The 18,692-nt window shown below is 40.3% G+C and overlaps 1 protein-coding gene and 1 long non-coding RNA gene across 4 annotated transcripts in view; one reads left to right on the top strand and one right to left on the bottom strand.

Annotated features, from left to right (window-relative positions):
• LOC114643693 (collagen alpha-1(V) chain-like) overlaps nt 1–18,692 on the top strand; it is a 519,467-nt gene that overhangs the window by 400,588 nt on the left and 100,187 nt on the right. For all 3 annotated transcript variants that reach the window (XM_051931584.1, XM_051931585.1, XM_051931583.1), the window contains 9 exons: nt 511–564; nt 1,367–1,420; nt 5,620–5,664; nt 9,706–9,759; nt 9,890–9,934; nt 10,381–10,434; nt 13,196–13,249; nt 14,118–14,171; nt 16,853–16,960. In XM_051931584.1, the coding sequence (XP_051787544.1) occupies nt 511–564; nt 1,367–1,420; nt 5,620–5,664; nt 9,706–9,759; nt 9,890–9,934; nt 10,381–10,434; nt 13,196–13,249; nt 14,118–14,171; nt 16,853–16,960 (522 nt within the window). The remainder of the gene's footprint in view (nt 1–510; nt 565–1,366; nt 1,421–5,619; nt 5,665–9,705; nt 9,760–9,889; nt 9,935–10,380; nt 10,435–13,195; nt 13,250–14,117; nt 14,172–16,852; nt 16,961–18,692) is intronic.
• The window catches only part of LOC127529105 (uncharacterized), a 152,724-nt gene that overhangs the window by 70,351 nt on the left and 63,681 nt on the right, over nt 1–18,692 (bottom strand). The window lies entirely within an intron of this gene.

Below are 18,692 nucleotides of genomic sequence, written 5' to 3'. Positions count from 1 at the left end.
AGGCACTACAGTTGTGAGAGTCTTTTTTTAGGTAAAATTTGTCCCTTATCATGATGTCAGAAAGTGGTATCAGGTTGTATGTTAATTAGAACATGTAAGTAAGATGTCACTGTTCTCTACCTGGGAAGGTATTGACTTTTAAACATATAAATAGATAGACAGAAAGATAACAAATGTTCTATATAACAGACACAGTAAATCTAAGTGCAAAGGATTGTGTAATGGATATACGGAGCAATCTAAAAAGGCTCAATGTACCAGATAGCTAACTATGAAATGCACTTTATTAATTCATAGACAGAAACGCAAGGCACTCAGTAATAGGTGCCCAGTTTGCGCCCTACAGTATGTATGAGCAGGCAGAGGTGACACTTGGCCTTCCTGTTGGCCATACGTCCTTTCTGCTGGTCCACCTGCTTCACTCCTCACCCTAAGGTTTATTATTCTCATTCTTGACAGTCTGTAAGAAACACCGCAGTTGATTTTGTCTTCTTGTTTCTTTTTAATCAGGGAAAACTTGGTGTTCCAGGACTCCCCGGGTATCCAGGACGGCAGGGTCCAAAGGTATGACGGTGTCATTTTCTGTTAACACACAGGATTTTTCTAGCCCTCATCCCCCACTTGTGATGCACAGACTCAACGGAATGTGAGAACACGATGTGCCTCATGAGTATTTTTAACTGTAAAGTGATAAACCGCTGCTTGCAATGAATGTGACTGTGCCAGCACCAGTTTGGCAATACATAAATGCATATTTATTAGGAAATGCGGTGGCTCAACGAGTGGTATTTAAATGTGTTTGGAAGCATGTTTGATTACTGGGTGGGCATGATCCCACTGTGTCCATGTCGGGATGCCTGTTAATTTGCCCACCCTAGGGACAGGCCGTCATGTTGCTTCACAAGCTGGTATCGCCCCAGAGCGCGCCCTGCAGTGGATCTGCCACCTCCTGTGTTTCCGGTTTCACAGCCTCTCTTTTGGGTTGCCCCCCTCAAAAGGGGGTATTGGAGCAAAATTGTCTTCAGGTGGTTGCCCTCCCTGCTGCCAACATCTTTTAATCCCCTTTTAGGACATGCAAGAACAGCAGTGGTTCACAGTGTGATTGGCACCCCCTGACCAGGTAGATTCATTCCTTCTTCCTGTTGCTGCCCCTGTAGTGTCAGCTGCCATTCCTAACTAAGACATTGACAGCCTGACGCTGTTGCTACCCTTTGTTTGGCAGCTTTCTTCATCAGCCACATCTCTGTCTGTTGCCATCTTCTGTCTTACAACAAGTGTAACAAACCCAAAGAAATGCTTTACCTACTGCTATCATGGAGATCTTACAGGAACAAAACAGATAATGGTTCTGTTGTTTTTCTTTCAGGGATCTCAGGGCTTCCAAGGTTTTCCAGGAGCTAATGGTGAAAAAGGAGGAAGGGTAGGTGCCAACCATTTCTTTATTATGGAAGTTTTGGGTGCAACGTTTCCTGAACCTCCTGCTTTTACCGGATACCAGCATGACAAAGGATTTGGAACGAGAGAAATGTGAAGGACTCCAAAAATGATGAATCCGTGGCAGCCTGGATTGCTTTGGTTAATCCAATTGGAATAGGCTTTATGTAACATGGAGTGATGCCCCCCCTAGTGGTTAAGGCATTGCATAACCTTAATGCTATTGGCTCAGCTCCTTGCTATGTGACTTTGAGCAAGTCCGCACCCAAATTCACAAATATGGTACTTGTACACAAGCTGTGCCCTTGTAATCTGCCATGGGCTGGTGTTTATGACAGGATGGCGCTATCTTCTTATATAATACGCTCTACCGTGGTGGTCCGTTTGTCTGTCCAGGATTTTAAATCACCTGTCGCTCGCAAACCCTTTGAACTATTGACCTGAAATTTGGTACACATATACTACGTGACGTCTACTATCCGCTTTTGGGGTGATGATAGACCTCCAAGGTTATTCCTCTTTTTATTTTATTGTAGAATCAACTCTCGGCAGTGGCCAGCAGGGCGGCGCATGCGTACGGGTGCTGTTCTCATTCCCTACCACCTTCGCCATCACTTCCTCTACCACTTCATATCTTAAATCATTCTTGATGCTGATTGAACACTTAATTGCCAGCTTAAGTGAAAAATGAATAAAAACATACGGCAACACGTACTCCAACTTTTTTAGTTTTTAACACGTAAAGATGCAGACGGAAGAAGAGAAGAAGCAGGCCACTAAGGTGGAGAAGAGAAGAAAAGCAGCAAGCGCATCAACCTCTGAGCAAACGAATGCTAAATGTACAGAGAAAGAAAGAGTCTGAAAACTATGTACATCCCAAGTCAAGTGGATCCACTGCACGTTATCGTGCAGTCCGGCGTTACTGGCGTAAAATTAGATGTATGCTGCTCTGGCCAACCACATTATTGTTGTGACTAGGACTCTCAAGCACTAAAGCAGGGGCGTCCCACTCCAGTCCTGGTGGGCCGCAGTGGCTGCAGGTTTTCATTCTCACCATTTACTTAATTAGTGAGCCGTTTTTGCTGCTGATTCACTTGTTTTGCTTTCATTTTAATTGACGTGACTAAGACCCCTTAGACTTTTTGTTTTTCTTTAATGAGCAGCCAAACAATAAGGAGACACAAAACAAGACCAACTCACCTGAAAATAAAGAAAGGTAAAGGTCTTAGCCATGTTGGTTTGCTCAGGTCACCAAAACATCTTGACGGTGGTCTTAAAAAAAAAAAAAAAAAAAAAACAGAAAATCAACAGAATGACAGCAGCGACAAGTCCTGATATTGAAAAATGGCTTTAACTAACAGCAAGAATTACCCCATGTCACCACTGCTATTTGCAATTGCCGTTGAACCACTGGCAGTTTACTGTCAAACTGCTTATCAGATAAAGGGGATTATCAGAGAAGGACTGGAACAGAACATTTCTCTCTATGCAGATGATATGGTTTTGTATATATCAGACCCACATATTACTGTGTCTGCAGTCTTAACAGCACTTACAGAATTTCAAAAGATCTCCGGTCTCAGAATTAGTTTGATTAAAAGTGTCCTCTTTCCAGTGAATTCGCACACACAATATTAGATTGAACATCTTCCCTTTTATTATTGCAGATCAGTTTAAACATCTAGGGGTAAATATCACAAGTAAACATAAAGCTCTTTATCAACAAAATTTTGCCGTCTGTATGGAAAAAATTAAGCAAAACAGGTGATAAGAACGGCACTATAGATAGATAGATAGATAGATAGATAGATAGATAGATAGATAGATAGATAGATAGATAGATAGATAGATAGATAGATAGATAGATAAGAAAGGCACTATATCATAGATAGATAGATAGATAGATAGATATGAAAGGCACTATATCATAGATAGATAGATATGAAAGGCACTATATCATAGATAGATAGATAGATAGATAGATAGATAGATAGATAGATAGATAGATAGATAGATAGATAGATAGATAGATAGATAGATAGATAGATATGACCCCTTAGACTTTTTTGTTTTTCTTTAATGAGCAGCCAAACAATAAGGAGACACAAAACAAGACCAACTCACCTGAAAATAAAGAATGCTGAAGGTCTCGGCCATGTTGGTCTGCTCAGGTCACCAAAACATCTTGACGGTGGTCTTAATAAAAAAAAAAAAAACATAAAATCAACAGAATGAGAGCAGCGACAAGTCCTGATATTGAAAAATGGCTTTAAATAACAGGAAGAATTACCCCTTGTCACCACTGCTATTTGCAATTGCCGTTGAACCACTGGCAGTTTACTGTCAAAATGCTTATCAGATAAAGGGGATTATCAGAGAAGGACTAAAACAGAACATTTCTCTCTATGCTGATGATATGGTTTTGTATATATCAGACCCACATAATACTGATAGTTATTTGTTTTTCTTTAATGAGCAGCCAAACAATAAGGAGACACAAAGCAAGACCAGCTCACCTGAAAATAAAGAATGCTGAAGGTCTCAGCCATGTTGGTCTGCTCAGGTCACCAAAACATCTTCTCTTCAAACAGAATGATATTGAAAAACATCTTTAAATAACAGCAAGAACTGGCTTCTCATTAAGAAACTGATTGGAGTGAAATTGGCTGGCGTGATGTGCTCGGATTTTCTTTTCCGAGTTAAGATTCTAACAGCTGCATTCTGCACTCATTGTAATCGATTGATGTCTTTTTTTTGGGTGGTCCTGAGAGGAGTGCGTTACAGTAATCTAGTTGACTGAAAACAAAAGCGTGAACTTATTTCTCAGCATCTTGCAGTGTTATAAGACGTTTAACTTTTGCTCTATTTCTTAAGTCAAACAATGCTGTCCTGGTAATCTGATTAATATGTGATTTTAAATTCAGGTCAGAGTCAATAATTACCCCTAAATTCTTTACCTCCGTCTTGACTTTGAATCCTAATGCATCAAGTTTATTTCTAATACCCTCATTATATCCATTTTTGCCAATCACTAAAATTTCTGTTTTCTCCTTATTTAGTTTGAGAAAATGACACCTCATCCATTCAGAAACACAAGCAAAACATTGTGTCAGTGAATCAAGAGAGTCAGGGTCATCAGGCGCTATTGATAAATACAGTTGTGTGTCATCAGCTTAGCTGTGGTGGCTCACGTTACGCCCCAAGATAATCTGACCTGATGAAAGCATGTAACTCGATCCTAGAGAGACCCTTGTGGACCACCATATAGAATATCTTGTGTCTTTGAAGTATAATTACCACAACTAACAGAATTTTCTACCTGCCAGGTAGGACTCAAACCAATTTAAGACCCTGCCGGAGCGGCCCATCCACTGACTGAGGCGATTTCTAAGAATATTGTGGTCAATGGTATCAAATGTGTCCCTCAGATCTAAGAGGATGAGAACAGATACACGGCCCCTGTCTGCATTGACCCGCAGGTCATTGACTATTTTAACGAGTTCAGTTTCTGTACTGTGATTTGTTCTGAAACCCGACTAAAACTTATCAAGACTAGCAGGTTCATTCAGGTGGGCATTTAGCTGCGTAATGACTGCCTTCTCTAGGATTTTACTAATAGAACTGTCTGTTTAGTCTTGTCACGGGGAGTAGCTCCCTTCATATATATGGAGCCCACCCTGGATAGGACACCATTTCAGCCCAGGGCTCACCAACACTCAGCCAGTTTACAGTCTCCAGCTTAATGGGGAAGAAAACCAACATGGACACAGGAAGAACATACAGGTGTGTGGCAGCAGTCCTACCGCTAACCCATACTGAGTTCACCCAGAGCCGAAACAAAGCAAACAGCAGGACACGCGTACGTCACAACTCTGTTTACTGAAATGATGCGCCCCCCAATAATGAAATATCGATTGATTTTGACTTCTGAGCGGTGTGATTTCTTTTGACAACGGATGCCAGCTCGACTCGTAACTAATTAGGTTCCAGTTTAATGAGATCAGTGTGTGTTGTAACCTGCATTTCTGCCATATCTGCCAACTCTCTCTTAAGTGCGTCTCAACAGCTGGCACGCAGGATTTGTTTCTATCTGAGTGTACTTGGGTGTCAATGTCTGTGTCTGCTTTGTTTGTGATCCAGCGAGTTTGATTTTTATTTTGTTTTTATTTCTCTTCTTTCCATCAGGGTACTGCTGGCAAGCCAGGACCAAGGGGACAGAGAGGTCCCACTGTAAGTTGAAACATTCTCCTGTCGTCTTTGAATGAAAGAAAAAGCACAAAGCTAATTGTGCCTTTTACTGCAGACGTGTCTGAGCAGAGGTTAGCGATGTCTGTGGAAAGTGTGGGTCACAATGGCAGATAAAAGTGAAACCTCCACATCAATCAGGCCATCTGGAATTCACTCGGCCCGGGTCCAGATATTCTGCCCTGCCTGTCCATCTGCCTATCTTACCTGCACCTTTTCTTCTCGCTCTCTCTTTTCTCATCTGAGCTTTCCACAAGTGATGTGATGAGGTTCTTTTGCACCTTTCTCTGCATCATAACATCATGACGCACCACAGTCCATTGCTCACACTTTTCACCTACTGAACACTTCATCCCGAGTCTTATTAGCTTTCTGGCCCTTCATGTTCTTCCTAGGGTTTCTCTCCTGCCTGGTTTCATGATACAGTGCATCCAGAAAGTATTCACAGCACTTCATCACTTTTTCCACATTTTGTTATGTCACAGCCTTAGTCCAAAATGGATTAAATTCATTTTTTTCCTCAGAATTCTGCACACAACACCCCATAATGACAACGTGAAAAAAGTTTACTTGAGGTTTTTGTAAATTTATTAAAAATAAACAAACTGAGAAATCCCATGTCCATAAGTATTCACAGCCTTTGCTCAATACTTTGTCGATGCCCCTTTGGCAGCAATTCCAGCCTCAAGTCTTGTTGAATATGATGCCACAAGCTTGGCACACCTATCCTTGGCCAGTTTCGCCCATTCCTCTTTGCAGAACCTCTCAAGCTCCATCAGGTTGGATGGGAAGCGTCGGTGCACAGCCATTTTAAGATCTCTCCAGAGTTGTTCAATCGGATTCAAGTCTGGGCTCTGGCTGGGCCACTCAAGGACATTCACAGAGTTGTCCTGAAGCCACTCCTTTGATATCTTGGCTGTGTGCTTAGGGTCGTTGTCCTGCTGAAAGATGAACCGTCGCCCCAGTCTGAGGTCAAGAGCGCTCTGGAGCAGGTTTTCATCCAGGATGTCTCTGTACATTGCTGCAGTCATCTTTCCCTTTATCCTGACTAGTCTCCCAGTCCCTGCCGCTGATAAACATCTCCACAGCATGATGCTTCCACCACCATGCTACACTGTAGGGATGGTATTGGCCTGGTGATGAGCGGTGCCTGGTTTCCTCCAAACGTGACGCCTGGCATTCACACCAAAGAGTTCAATCTTTGTCTCATCAGACCAGAGGATTTTCTTTCTCACTTTGCCCTGTGGTGGACCAGGCTTTCCCGATAAGTTTGTTCAGGCTTTGTGCTTCTTATGAGCTCATGTTGCTTCCCCAGAGGACCACAGCATAGACCACCACACTAGCTGCTATGGACTGGTACAACATTTCCAGCAGTTTGCTGCATGTGTCAAAAGACCCGAGTCTCCATAGGAAATCCAGTCTGCTCTGGCCCTTCTTGTTTTTTTTCAGATCTATAGTCCAGTTTCTTGTTTATGTGGACTCCCAGGTTCTTGTAGCTCTGCACCATTTCAATGTCCTCCCCCTAAATGGTGACCGATCACTGAGGCTCCTTGGCATGACAGATGTCCACCAGCAGCTCTTACAATACAGGTGGTTCTCCCAGCACTACGGGACAAAGTTCTCCATGACCTCCCTGTGCTCCTAATCCTCTCTATGGAGGCTATGATGGAGGAGTCATCTGAAAATTTCTGTAGATGGCAAGTGTTAGTATTGTTCTGGTAGTCCATTGTGAAGAGAAAGAGCAGGACAAGACAGTTCCCTGAGGCGCTCAAGTATTACATACCACCATTTCTGACACACAGCCCTTCAGCCTCACAAATTGTTGTCTGTTGGTCCAAGAAGTCCATGATCCAGGAGATTGTTGGCTTTGAGCTTTTTGTTGTGAACTTTACAAAGAATTTGGTATGCATGACTTGATCACATTGACACATTTCAATCTCAAATGAAGGACCTTGGATTTGCTTTTCTTTAATCAGAGTCCTTCTCATAAGATAGCAATAATCAGGTCTGTGTGTATAATAATTTTAAGTGATCCTCTGGTAGGATGTAGTGGGCTGGATAATGGATGGATGGACAGTTAATTATCAAGCACATGTAATCCAATTTAGGGGTATGGGAAATACTTTTATTATTATTATTGGTTATTGCCGCAATTGCTGTGGAGGAAGTGGAAAACCAAGATGGATAAAGTGCTGTTATCAATTATTTATCATTAACACCAATCAGAAACAACATTCAAACTATAAAGACCAGTGAAGGGAATAACCACTGATAATCGAATTATAGTGGCAACTGTCCAGGGTGGCAAATATTAGATAGCAGGTGAACATTCAGTTCTGGAAGCAATCAGGAAAAATGGGCAAGCAGAAGTGACTTTGGCAAGAGCCAGTTTGTGATGGCAGGATGACTGGGCCAGAGGTTCTCCAAAATGGCAGGTCCGGTGCAGAGGTCAGTGCCTACCAAGAGTGGTCCAAGGAAGGGCAACTGGTGAACCTGCTGAACCAGAGACAGGGTCATGGATTGTATTATTATTTTTTTTATTCCACATTTCCCTATTATATTCTTCTTCTTCTTCCAGTTATTATTTGTTTTTTATTCCACATTTCCCTAAACAGAATTAAAAATGCTTATCGATTGTTCTCTTCTTCTGTTATTATTATTAAATACTGTGTATGTGTATGTGTATATATATATATATGTATGTATGTATATGTATTATTCAACATTTCTGTAAACAGGATTAAATAAGTTGAACATTTTCTTCTTCTTCTGCTATTATATATATATATATATATATATATATATATATATATTAACAAAAAGGCGCTATATAGATGCCTGACCCGACACAAACTCACACCGGAGGCACGTGTAAAACCAGAAACCTTTAATTTTTATTCACCTGTGGGCCACTTCTTTCCTGTGACCCCCACAGGCACAACACAGTCCCAAGTACATTAAATAAAGCACACCACACTCTTCTTCCTCCACCACTCCTCCTAGGCAACCTCGTCCTCCTCCTCCCAACTCTGACCATTGAATGGTGACTGTTGGGCCCTTTTATTGTCCACCCAGAAGTGCTCCAGGTGGTTGACTGCCAAGTTCCGACTGCACTTCTGGGTGTGGTGAATACTCTGCCTATATGGGTTCAGGAGTCCCATCTGTAGCACCCCCTGGTGGCGCCTGCAGGACCCAACAGGGATGCACCCAACTCCAATTCCCATGGAGCCCTGTGGGAAATCGAGACACTGCTCCAACCCAGGGGGGCAGCCATCTAGCGTCCAGGGGAAGTTATTGCACCGTCCAGGGCTGCTCCCCCTGAACATATAGCAAAGGGGCGTCACGGCCGGGCATGGACCTGGCTGTCCGCCACAATACATATATATATATATATATATATATATATATGTATATATATATATATATATATATATGTATACTGCGGTGGGTTGGCACCCTGCCCGGGATTGGTTCCTGCCTTGTGCCCTGTGTTGGCTGGGATTGGCTCCAGTGGACCCCTGTGACCCTGTGTTCGGATTCAGCGGGTTGGAAAATGGATGGATATATATGTATATGTATATATATGTATATGTGTATATATATATATATACATATGTATTATTCCACATTTCTGTAAACAGGATTAAATAGGTTGAACATTTTCTTCTTCTTCTGCTATTATATATATATAAATAATTTTTTGTGATAAGCCCTTTTTTCCCAGCTTTTCTAACATTCACTCTTTTTTCTCCTGTGACTCCATTACAGCCCACTCACTCAGGCAGCAGGCATTTTGCACGTTTCTGCCCAGCACATTGATGTGTTGAGTTACAAATTATTAAAAGGGACTTAATGTTGTGTCTGTCCAATTTTAATCTCACTTTTAATTAAGCATAATTAAGAAAAAGGACAAAAAGAAGCAATAAAGCTTACTGTCTCTCTCCCTCCCCCTCTAGCCTACCTTTATTGTTTAATTCCAGTTACTATTTATTTATTTATTGATTAATTTTTTCCATTTTCTTCAAGGGTCCTCGTGGAGAAAGAGGTGCAAGAGGTCCCACTGGAAAGCCTGGGCCTAAGGTACTTCTTGAAATGCTATAATGCCAGCAATTTCATTCTTAATCATGGACTTGCCTTCTTGTTGTTAAATAACAATGGTGGTCTTTATTGCTGATTCAATTGTTGGGTTTTCTTTTTTTTATCATTGCAGGGAAACTCAGGAGGTGATGGCCCACCTGGTCCACCCGGTGAAAGGGTAATTTTTCCCGTCTTCTTCACTCATAGTTGCCCTCTTTTTTTTTTGAGTGTCTGTTCTTTTATCTCCATCTCTATTATCGGTGTTGGTGTTCATTCATAAGATTCCATCTGTCCATTCCATATGCCCTTTTCTAATTTGCTAAGCTTAACTGCCCTCAGTTATGTCATCTTTTATGACTTTTTTGGATTTTTTAATGCCTCTTTTCCTACTTTGACTGTTTATCAAGCAGCATTTGAAAGTCAAGACATTCCCTTGAACTTCATGAATTTTCACTCATGGTGACCTCTGACCTCCATGTCTGCACTGACTTTGATTTTCCTCAGCATCAATTTTTCACTCTCCATATGAATTGCTCTCAAGGTCTCCAGTTTCCTCCCACATCCCAAAGAGTTATGTGACTATGAGTGTCAGCTGCTTAACACCTTTGACCTTTTAATTTCTAGGGGCTTCCTGGACCTCAAGGACCCACTGGATTCCCTGGCCCTAAAGGTCCTCCTGTGAGTATTACCTTTTACAACATAGTTTGTACAAATTGTGTAACATAAGAATAATAAGGTAGTGTTGATGAGGAAAAATACAAATTCAGTATGACGGCTGAAGACTTCTAAGGAGTGTGTGGGAAATCATTCAATAAAGTCACACAGTAACATCAGACGGGCGGGACAGCGGCCATCACAGTGTGGAGGATTCAGAAAGTGCAAAATCAAAAACTTGACCATCAGTTCAGAATACCCTGCAGATGCCATGGTGGATCTAACTATCGTATAGTGCCTTTCACTCTATCTATCTATCTATCTATCTATCTATCTATCTATCTATCTATCTATCTATCTATCTATCTATCTATCTATCTATCTATCTATCTAATATAGTGCCTTTTACATTATCTATCTATCTATCTATCTATCTATCTATCTATCTATCTATCTATCTATCTATCTATCTATCTATCTATTATATAGTGCCTTTCAGATCTATCTATCTATCTATCTATCTATCTATCTATCTATCTATCTATCTATCTATCTATCTATCTATCTATCTATCTAATATAGTGCCTTTTACATTATCTATCTCATATAGTGCCTTTTACATTATCTATCTATCTATCTATCTATCTATCTATCTATCTATCTATCTATCTATCTATCTATCTATCTATCTATCTAATATAGTGCCTTTTACATTATCTATCTCTCTATCTCATATAGTGCCTTTTACATTATCTATCTATCTATCTATCTATCTATCTATCTATCTATCTATCTATCTATCTATCTATCTATCTATTATATAGTGCCTTTCACTTAATCAATTTACCTATCTATCATATAGTGCCTTTCAGATCTATCTATCTATCTATCTATCTATCTATCTATCTATCTATCTATCTATCTATCTATCTATCTAATATAGTGCCTTTTACATTATCTATCTATCTATCTATCTATCTATCTATCTATCTATCTATCTATCTATCTATCTATCTATCTATCTATCTATCTATCTATTATATAGTGCCTTTCACTTAATCAATCTACCTATCTATCATATAGTGCCTTTCAGATCTATCTATCTATCTATCTATCTATCTATCTATCTATCTATCTATCTATCTATCTATCTATCTATCTATCTAATATAGTGCCTTTTACATTATCTATCTCATATAGTGCCTTTTACATTATCTATCTATCTATCTATCTATCTATCTATCTATCTATCTATCTATCTATCTATCTATCTATCTATCTAATATAGTGCCTTTTACATTATCTATCTCTCTATCTCATATAGTGCCTTTTACATTATCTATCTATCTATCTATCTATCTATCTATCTATCTATCTATCTATCTATCTATCTATCTATCTATCTATCTATCTATTATATAGTGCCTTTCACTTAATCAATTTACCTATCTATCATATAGTGCCTTTCAGATCTATCTATCTATCTATCTATCTATCTATCTATCTATCTATCTATCTATCATTTGGCCTTTTCCACCTTACCAAACAGTCCTCGAGGTTTATTTTCTTCATTGTCTTTAATACCTGGAGTTTTTCTTCTTCTGGCCATCTGATCATAAAAATGGACATTTACAATTTAAGTGTTACACACTGAAATGACCTATTTGTTAGATAGATAGATAGATCTGAAACGCACTATATGATAGTTAGATAGGTAGATTAATTAAGTGAAAGGCACTTTATAATAGATAGATAGATAGATGTGAAAGGCACTATATGATAGATAGATAGATAGATAGATAGATAGATAGATAGATAGATTGTGTGAAAGGCACTATATGATAGATAGATAGATAGATAGATAGATAGATAGATAGATAGATAATGTGAAAGGCACTATATGATAGATAGATAGATAATGTAAAAGGCACTATATTAGATAGATAGATAGATAGATAGATAGATAGCTAGATAGATAGATAGATAGATAGATAGATAGATAGATAGATAGATAGATAGATAGATAGATAGATAGATAGATAGATAGATAGATTGTGTGAAAGGCACTATATGATAGATAGATAGATAGATAGATAGATAGATAGATAGATAGATAGATAGATAGATAGATAGATAGATAGATAGATAGATAGATAGATAGATTATGTGAAAGGCACTATATGATAGTTTAGTGTTATCTCTCTATCTAACGGTATCCTTCAAACCAAACATTAGAACTGGCTTAGATAATCAAGAGCTGCTGCTGCTGCCATCAAGAACAGACTTGTAGGTGGCATTAAGATGGTCAGATGTGCCATAGGTTTACATTTAATGGTATTAACATTTGGGCACAGCATGTCCACAAAAGAAACAAGCCTTTAAAATGTGTTCCATCCAGAGTTACCTGGTTGCAGATGCCAGTGTTCACAATGACTCACCTTTAGAGTGTTCATAACACAATTAATTGTTTCAGAATCACTATGAACACGATGACCCAACGCCCTCCTAGTCAGTGACATGGATGAATTCAGATTGCATTTCACAGTCTGGATCAGACATTTCAGCTTTTCCCATTAATCTCCAGACCCTCTCCTGCTTTAGGTAGCACCGGTTCCTGAACTCACCATCACCTGCCCTGACACGTGAAAGCTCTTTCAACTTAATTTGTTATTCATATATCATTGATTTTAACTTTGTTTATTTGTTATGGTTTTCTTTTTAAATAAATTGTGTCTTTATAAACGCATTTTAAAACCTTTTTAAAAGATGCCAAATTTTGTTTTAGGGCCCTGCAGGAAAAGATGGACTTCCTGGACACCCTGGGCAAAGAGGTGAAACGGTGAGTATTCAATGTGTGTTCTGTGGTTTTCAATACATTTGCACTTTTGTTCTCCATATTACATAAAAGACAAAGCAGCACAGGAGAAAGTCCAGAGAAGTGCAGCCAAGCTGATTCAGTGCAGGAGAATAAGAATAAATAGGATTAATTACAAGTGTGGTGCAGATGGCATCCATTACACACCTGTAGAAAACAACTCTGATAAACGTAAAGCGTGAACAAGGCTTTAGAAAGTCATATTCCTTTTTTTCCACCACACCCCCCCCCCCCCCAAAAGAAAACTTTAACACCGTCAAAAAATGTTCAGTGAACTTCTCATTTTGCATTTGCATAACAAATGTTAGTGTCATTTTTTTCCGAAGCTGTATATGAATGGAGACTTGTCTGTTGTGCTCATCAGTAGCGCCTGATTGAAGGTTTTGCTCCCTCACCAACTTGGTAGCCATGTGGCATTGAGTTGGTGGTCTGGATTTGTGGAGATATCCTCAATAATGTAACATTCTGGCACTAACCTTGGCGTTAGGGTCTGGCGTGGTTGGGCATATCTCGCTGTCTGCATCCTCACTGGTTGCTCTGCTGGCACCCACTGCCTACAAACAGCAAACTGCAGCACAAAGTCTCAGCTTCAGATTCATACAGGAACTAAAATGGCTGAGTACTGTAGATCGACTCCAGTTAGTCCCAAGTAAGTCACTTAACCTGCTTGTAACGCATCCTCATTTCAAACAAGCCAAATAGAAATGTTGTGTGTGTGTGTAGATGATCTGAAATTACATGGAAACAGCACTGATTTCCTACCCTTTTACTGCTCCATCATCCGTAGCCGATATAATTAATGGTAATGTTGACTTCTCTCTTTATTTTTCAGGGTTTCCAAGGCAAAACCGGACCTCCTGGCCCTCCTGGTGTTGTTGGACCCCAGGTGAGAGTCATATTCCTTTATAATGCAATTTCTGGAAATTCCCAAAGGTGACCAGAGTGTGTCTTACAGTGGCTTGCTATTTTAGACACGTGGTAAACGCCCAACAGGAAGAAGCCACCCTTTGGCCAAGTAAAGTACAAACATCCCACCATTAGACAAAAACGAGCTCCACATCATTGTCTGAATTGGATTAAGTGCTTGTAAGGTGTACACGTAGATGGTTTCCTTTTTGTTTCTGGTAACACTTTAGAGTAAGCGTTTCTTAGAGCACATCTCTCGGTCACTCTTTTCTTCACAGAGTAAAGCCTGCCTGTGGTGCATTGATATGTCACTTATTGATATGCAATAAAGGCTGTTTTAGTATTTAATTTTGAAAGCCTGTGCGCTGGAGCTGGGGGGTCCTCTACAGCACATCTTCAACCTGAGCCTGGAACAGGGGAGAGTCCCGAGGCTTTGGAAAACATCTTGTATCATCCCAGTCCCAAAGGTATCACGTCCTAGTGAGCTGAATGACTTCCGGCCTGTCGCTCTGACGTCACATGTGATGAAGACCATGGAGCGGCTGCTGCTTCACCACCTGAGGTCACAGGTCCGTCACGCCCTTGACCCTCTGCAGTTGACATACCAGGAGAAGGTGGGAGCAGAGGATGCCATCATCTACATGCTACACTGATCCCTCTCCCACTTGGACAGAGGCAGTGGTGCAGTAAGAATTATGTTTCTGGACTTCTCTAGCGCCTTCAACACCATCCAACCTCTGCTCCTTAGGGACAAGCTGACAGAGATGGGAGTAGATTCGTACCTGGTGACATGGATCGTGGACTACCTTACAGACAGACCTCAGTATGTGTGTCTCGAGAACTGCAGGTCTGACATTGTGGTCAGCAACACAGGAGCGCCGCAGGGGACTGTACTTTTTCCGGTCCTGTTCAGCCTATATACATCGGACTTCCAATACAACTTGGAGTCCTGCCACGTGCAAAAGTTCGTTGACTACACTGCTATCGTGGGCTGCATCAGGAGTGGGCAGGAGGAGGAGTATAGGAACCTAATCAAGGACTTTGTTAAATGGTGTGACTCAAACCACCTACACCTGAACACCAGCAAAACCAAAGAGCTAGTGGTGGATTTTAGGAGGACCAGACCCCTCATGGACCCCGTGATCATCAGAGGTGACTGTGTGCAGAGGGTGCAGACCTATAAATCTATCTATCATATAGTGACTTTCAGATCTATCTATCTATCTATCTATCTATCTATCTATCTATCTATCTATCTATCTATCTATCTATCTATCTATCTATCTATCTATCTATCTATCTATCTATCTATCTATCTATCTATCTATCTGATATAGTGCCTTTTACATTATCTGATCTCTCTATCTCATATAGTGCCTTTTACATTATCTATCTATCTATCTATCTATCTATCTATCTATCTATCTATCTATCTATCTATCTATCTATCTATCTATCTATCTATCTATCTATCTATCTATCATATAGTGCCTTTCAGATCTATCTATCTATCTATCTATCTATCTATCTATCTATCTATCTATCTATCTATCTATCTATCTATCTATCTATCTATCTATCTATCTATCTATCTATCTATCTATCTATCTAGTTTGTAGTGATGGTCAAGAAAAATGCTTACTCTTGTGTTTTCAAGCAGAACGAACATAAAAGTTTCTAATTCTGTTGAAGTTAATTGTGACCAATGACTTCTTCTTCATCTTTCGGCTGCTCCCGTTAGGGGTTGCCACAGCGGATCACCTTCTTCCATATCTTTCTGTCCTCGTCATCTTGTTCTGTCACACCTGTCACCTACATGTCCCCTCTCACCACATCCATAAACCTTCTCTTAGGCCTTCCTCTTATCCTCTTGCCTGGCTGCTCTATCCTTAGCACCCTTCTCCCAGTATACCCCTCATCTCTCCTCTGCACATGTCCAAACCAACACAATCTCGCCTCTCTGACTTTGTCTCCCAACCGTCCCACCTGAGCTGACCTTCTAATGTCCTCATTTCTAATCCTGTCCATCCTCGTCACACCCAATACAAATCTTAGCATCTTTAACTCTGCCACCTCCAGCTCTGTCTCCGGTGCCATCATCTCCAGCCCATATAACATAGCTGGTCTCACCAAGTTGAAGTTAATGGTGACCAATGCTGGACAATAGGGGAAAATATCAAAAACGCCCATGGAAAAAAACTTGCAGAACTCATGTCACATAATGCAGTTGTATGCTCACTGCACCCCAAACATATGTATTTTTACTAAAATATTGTTAAATAAACCATTATTGGAAAATGCTCTTGTGAGCAAAAATGGAAAACACTCAGGCACTCCCATATACAAAACAAATATAAGTCTAGTATACAATATATAGGTGTGAAAGCCCCCAGAAATTAAAGGTGATTTTTAATAATTTTGCTTCAAATGTCACAATGTCAGCTAAAATCCTCACTGCTCGAGTATGCAGCAGATCGAGCTCTTCAGACTCCAGTCTTCTAATATTTATGGAGTCCACTGTGTACTTGTGACCAGATTCATTGGAATAATTATTGTTATTTCATGTTTTTATTTATTCAATTTATATTTTTATTGTCTTCCAAGTTCTTATTCTTTCCAAAGTGGTTCTCTAGCCATTAATATGCCAAATAACTTTTGCAGGGCCCCACAGGGGAGACTGGACCAATGGGAGAGCGGGGACATCCAGGACCTCCTGGCCCACCTGGTGAACAGGGCCTTCCAGGACCTGCTGGAAAAGAAGGATCAAAGGTGAGTCCGAGTACCTGTTACTTCTGGTCTTGTTTTGCCCCTAAATATTACTAGGGGGTGGCACAGTGATGGCGCTGCTGCCTTGCAGTAAGGAGACCTGTGTTCGCTTCCCGGGTGGAATTTGCATGTTCTCCCCATGTCTGTGTGGGTTTCCTCCCACTGCACTGGCACTGGCAATCCTAAATTTTCCCTAGTGTGTGCTTGGTGTGTGGGTGTGTGTGCCCTGTGGTGGGCTGGCAGGGGTTTGTTCCCTGCCTTGTGCCCTGTGTTGGCTGGGATTGACTCCAGAAGACCCCCGTGACGCTGTAGTTAGGATATAGCGGGTTGGATAATGGATGGCTGAGATGAACAACAGAAAGCTTAGAGATGTGTCTCCTTGATAAATGAACGCAAGCTGTTTTAGACCTGCATTTGCAGGTTAGTCGGTTTTGTGTTTTAATAACAGTTTTTTGTTGTAAGTTTAATAACAAATGTCCACAAAAGGTCCACAAATGTCAATTTTGGGCTGTTTTGTTTTCCTCCATCCTCAGTTATTTGACTTGTACTGTTTGTTTGTCTATTTTGCCGTAGTCGGCTTCCTTTCAGCCAGCTTTACCTTGTGCAGGTCGTTAGGATCCCAGCCTCCCCAATCGCTACATCAAATTGTTTCACCTTATCCAGTGCCATAGGTGAGTGGGTGAGACAGGACCCCGCTCGCAGTGCCAAGCTGTAAAAACTAAAGTAGGGACTCTTTGTTTCACACACGTCGAGCCATACAGTACAAGAAAGTAAATGACTGAACTACAGCTGCTGATTCCACGTCATAAACCACAGAAGAATGTGATCAAGGGTACGGTTACTGATCAACGGGACTCTAAGAGAGCTTGGCAAAATGAGGTGAAGAAATCAAAGCTGGAGTGAGACGCTTACTTATAGAAATATGTTTAGAAGTCACAACAGAATCCATAGTCATTTCTCCTTGGGCACTTTTGCTGACCACTGTGTTGGTCCCTGCCTGGCACCTGATACTGTTACAGTAGACTCAACCTATTCTTCAGGTCAGGATTTCCTGAAGTAAGAACCTGTCCTGGAAATGATGCCAACGGTCATGAGTCCTAAACTCCTCATTCAGCTTCATCACTCTGTGTGCCCATCAGTGTGCACCTACTTTAATGATAGATAGATAGATAGATAATAATAATTCTTTACATTTATATAGCACTTTTATATAGCACTACTCAAAGCACTCTCCACACAGGGAGGACCCGGGAAGCGAACCCACAATCTCCTTACTGCAAAGCAGCAGCACTACCACTGCGCCACCTGTGTTGATAGATAGATAGATAGATAGATAGATAGATAGATAGATAGATAGATAGATAGATAGATAGATAGATAGATAGATAGATAGATAGATAGATAGATAGATAGATAGATAGATAGATAGATAGATAGATAGATAAGGCACTATATGATAGATAGATAGATAGATAAGGCACTATATGATAGATAGATAGATAGATAGATAGATAGATAGATAGATAGATAGATAAGGCACTATAAGATAGATAGATAGATAGATAGATAGATAGATAGATAGATAGATAGATAGATAGATAGATAGATAGATAAGGCACTATATGATAGATAGATAGATAGATAAGGCACTATATGATAGATAGATAGATAGATAGATAGATAGATAGATAGATAGATAGATAGATAGATAGATAGATAGATAGATAGATAGATA

Source organism: Erpetoichthys calabaricus, chromosome 9 (assembly GCF_900747795.2).
Source record: "Erpetoichthys calabaricus chromosome 9, fErpCal1.3, whole genome shotgun sequence".
NCBI classification, from domain to species: domain Eukaryota; kingdom Metazoa; phylum Chordata; class Cladistia; order Polypteriformes; family Polypteridae; genus Erpetoichthys; species Erpetoichthys calabaricus.
Note: the sequence above shows the minus strand (reverse complement) of the source record. Positions and strands in the feature narration are given on the sequence as shown.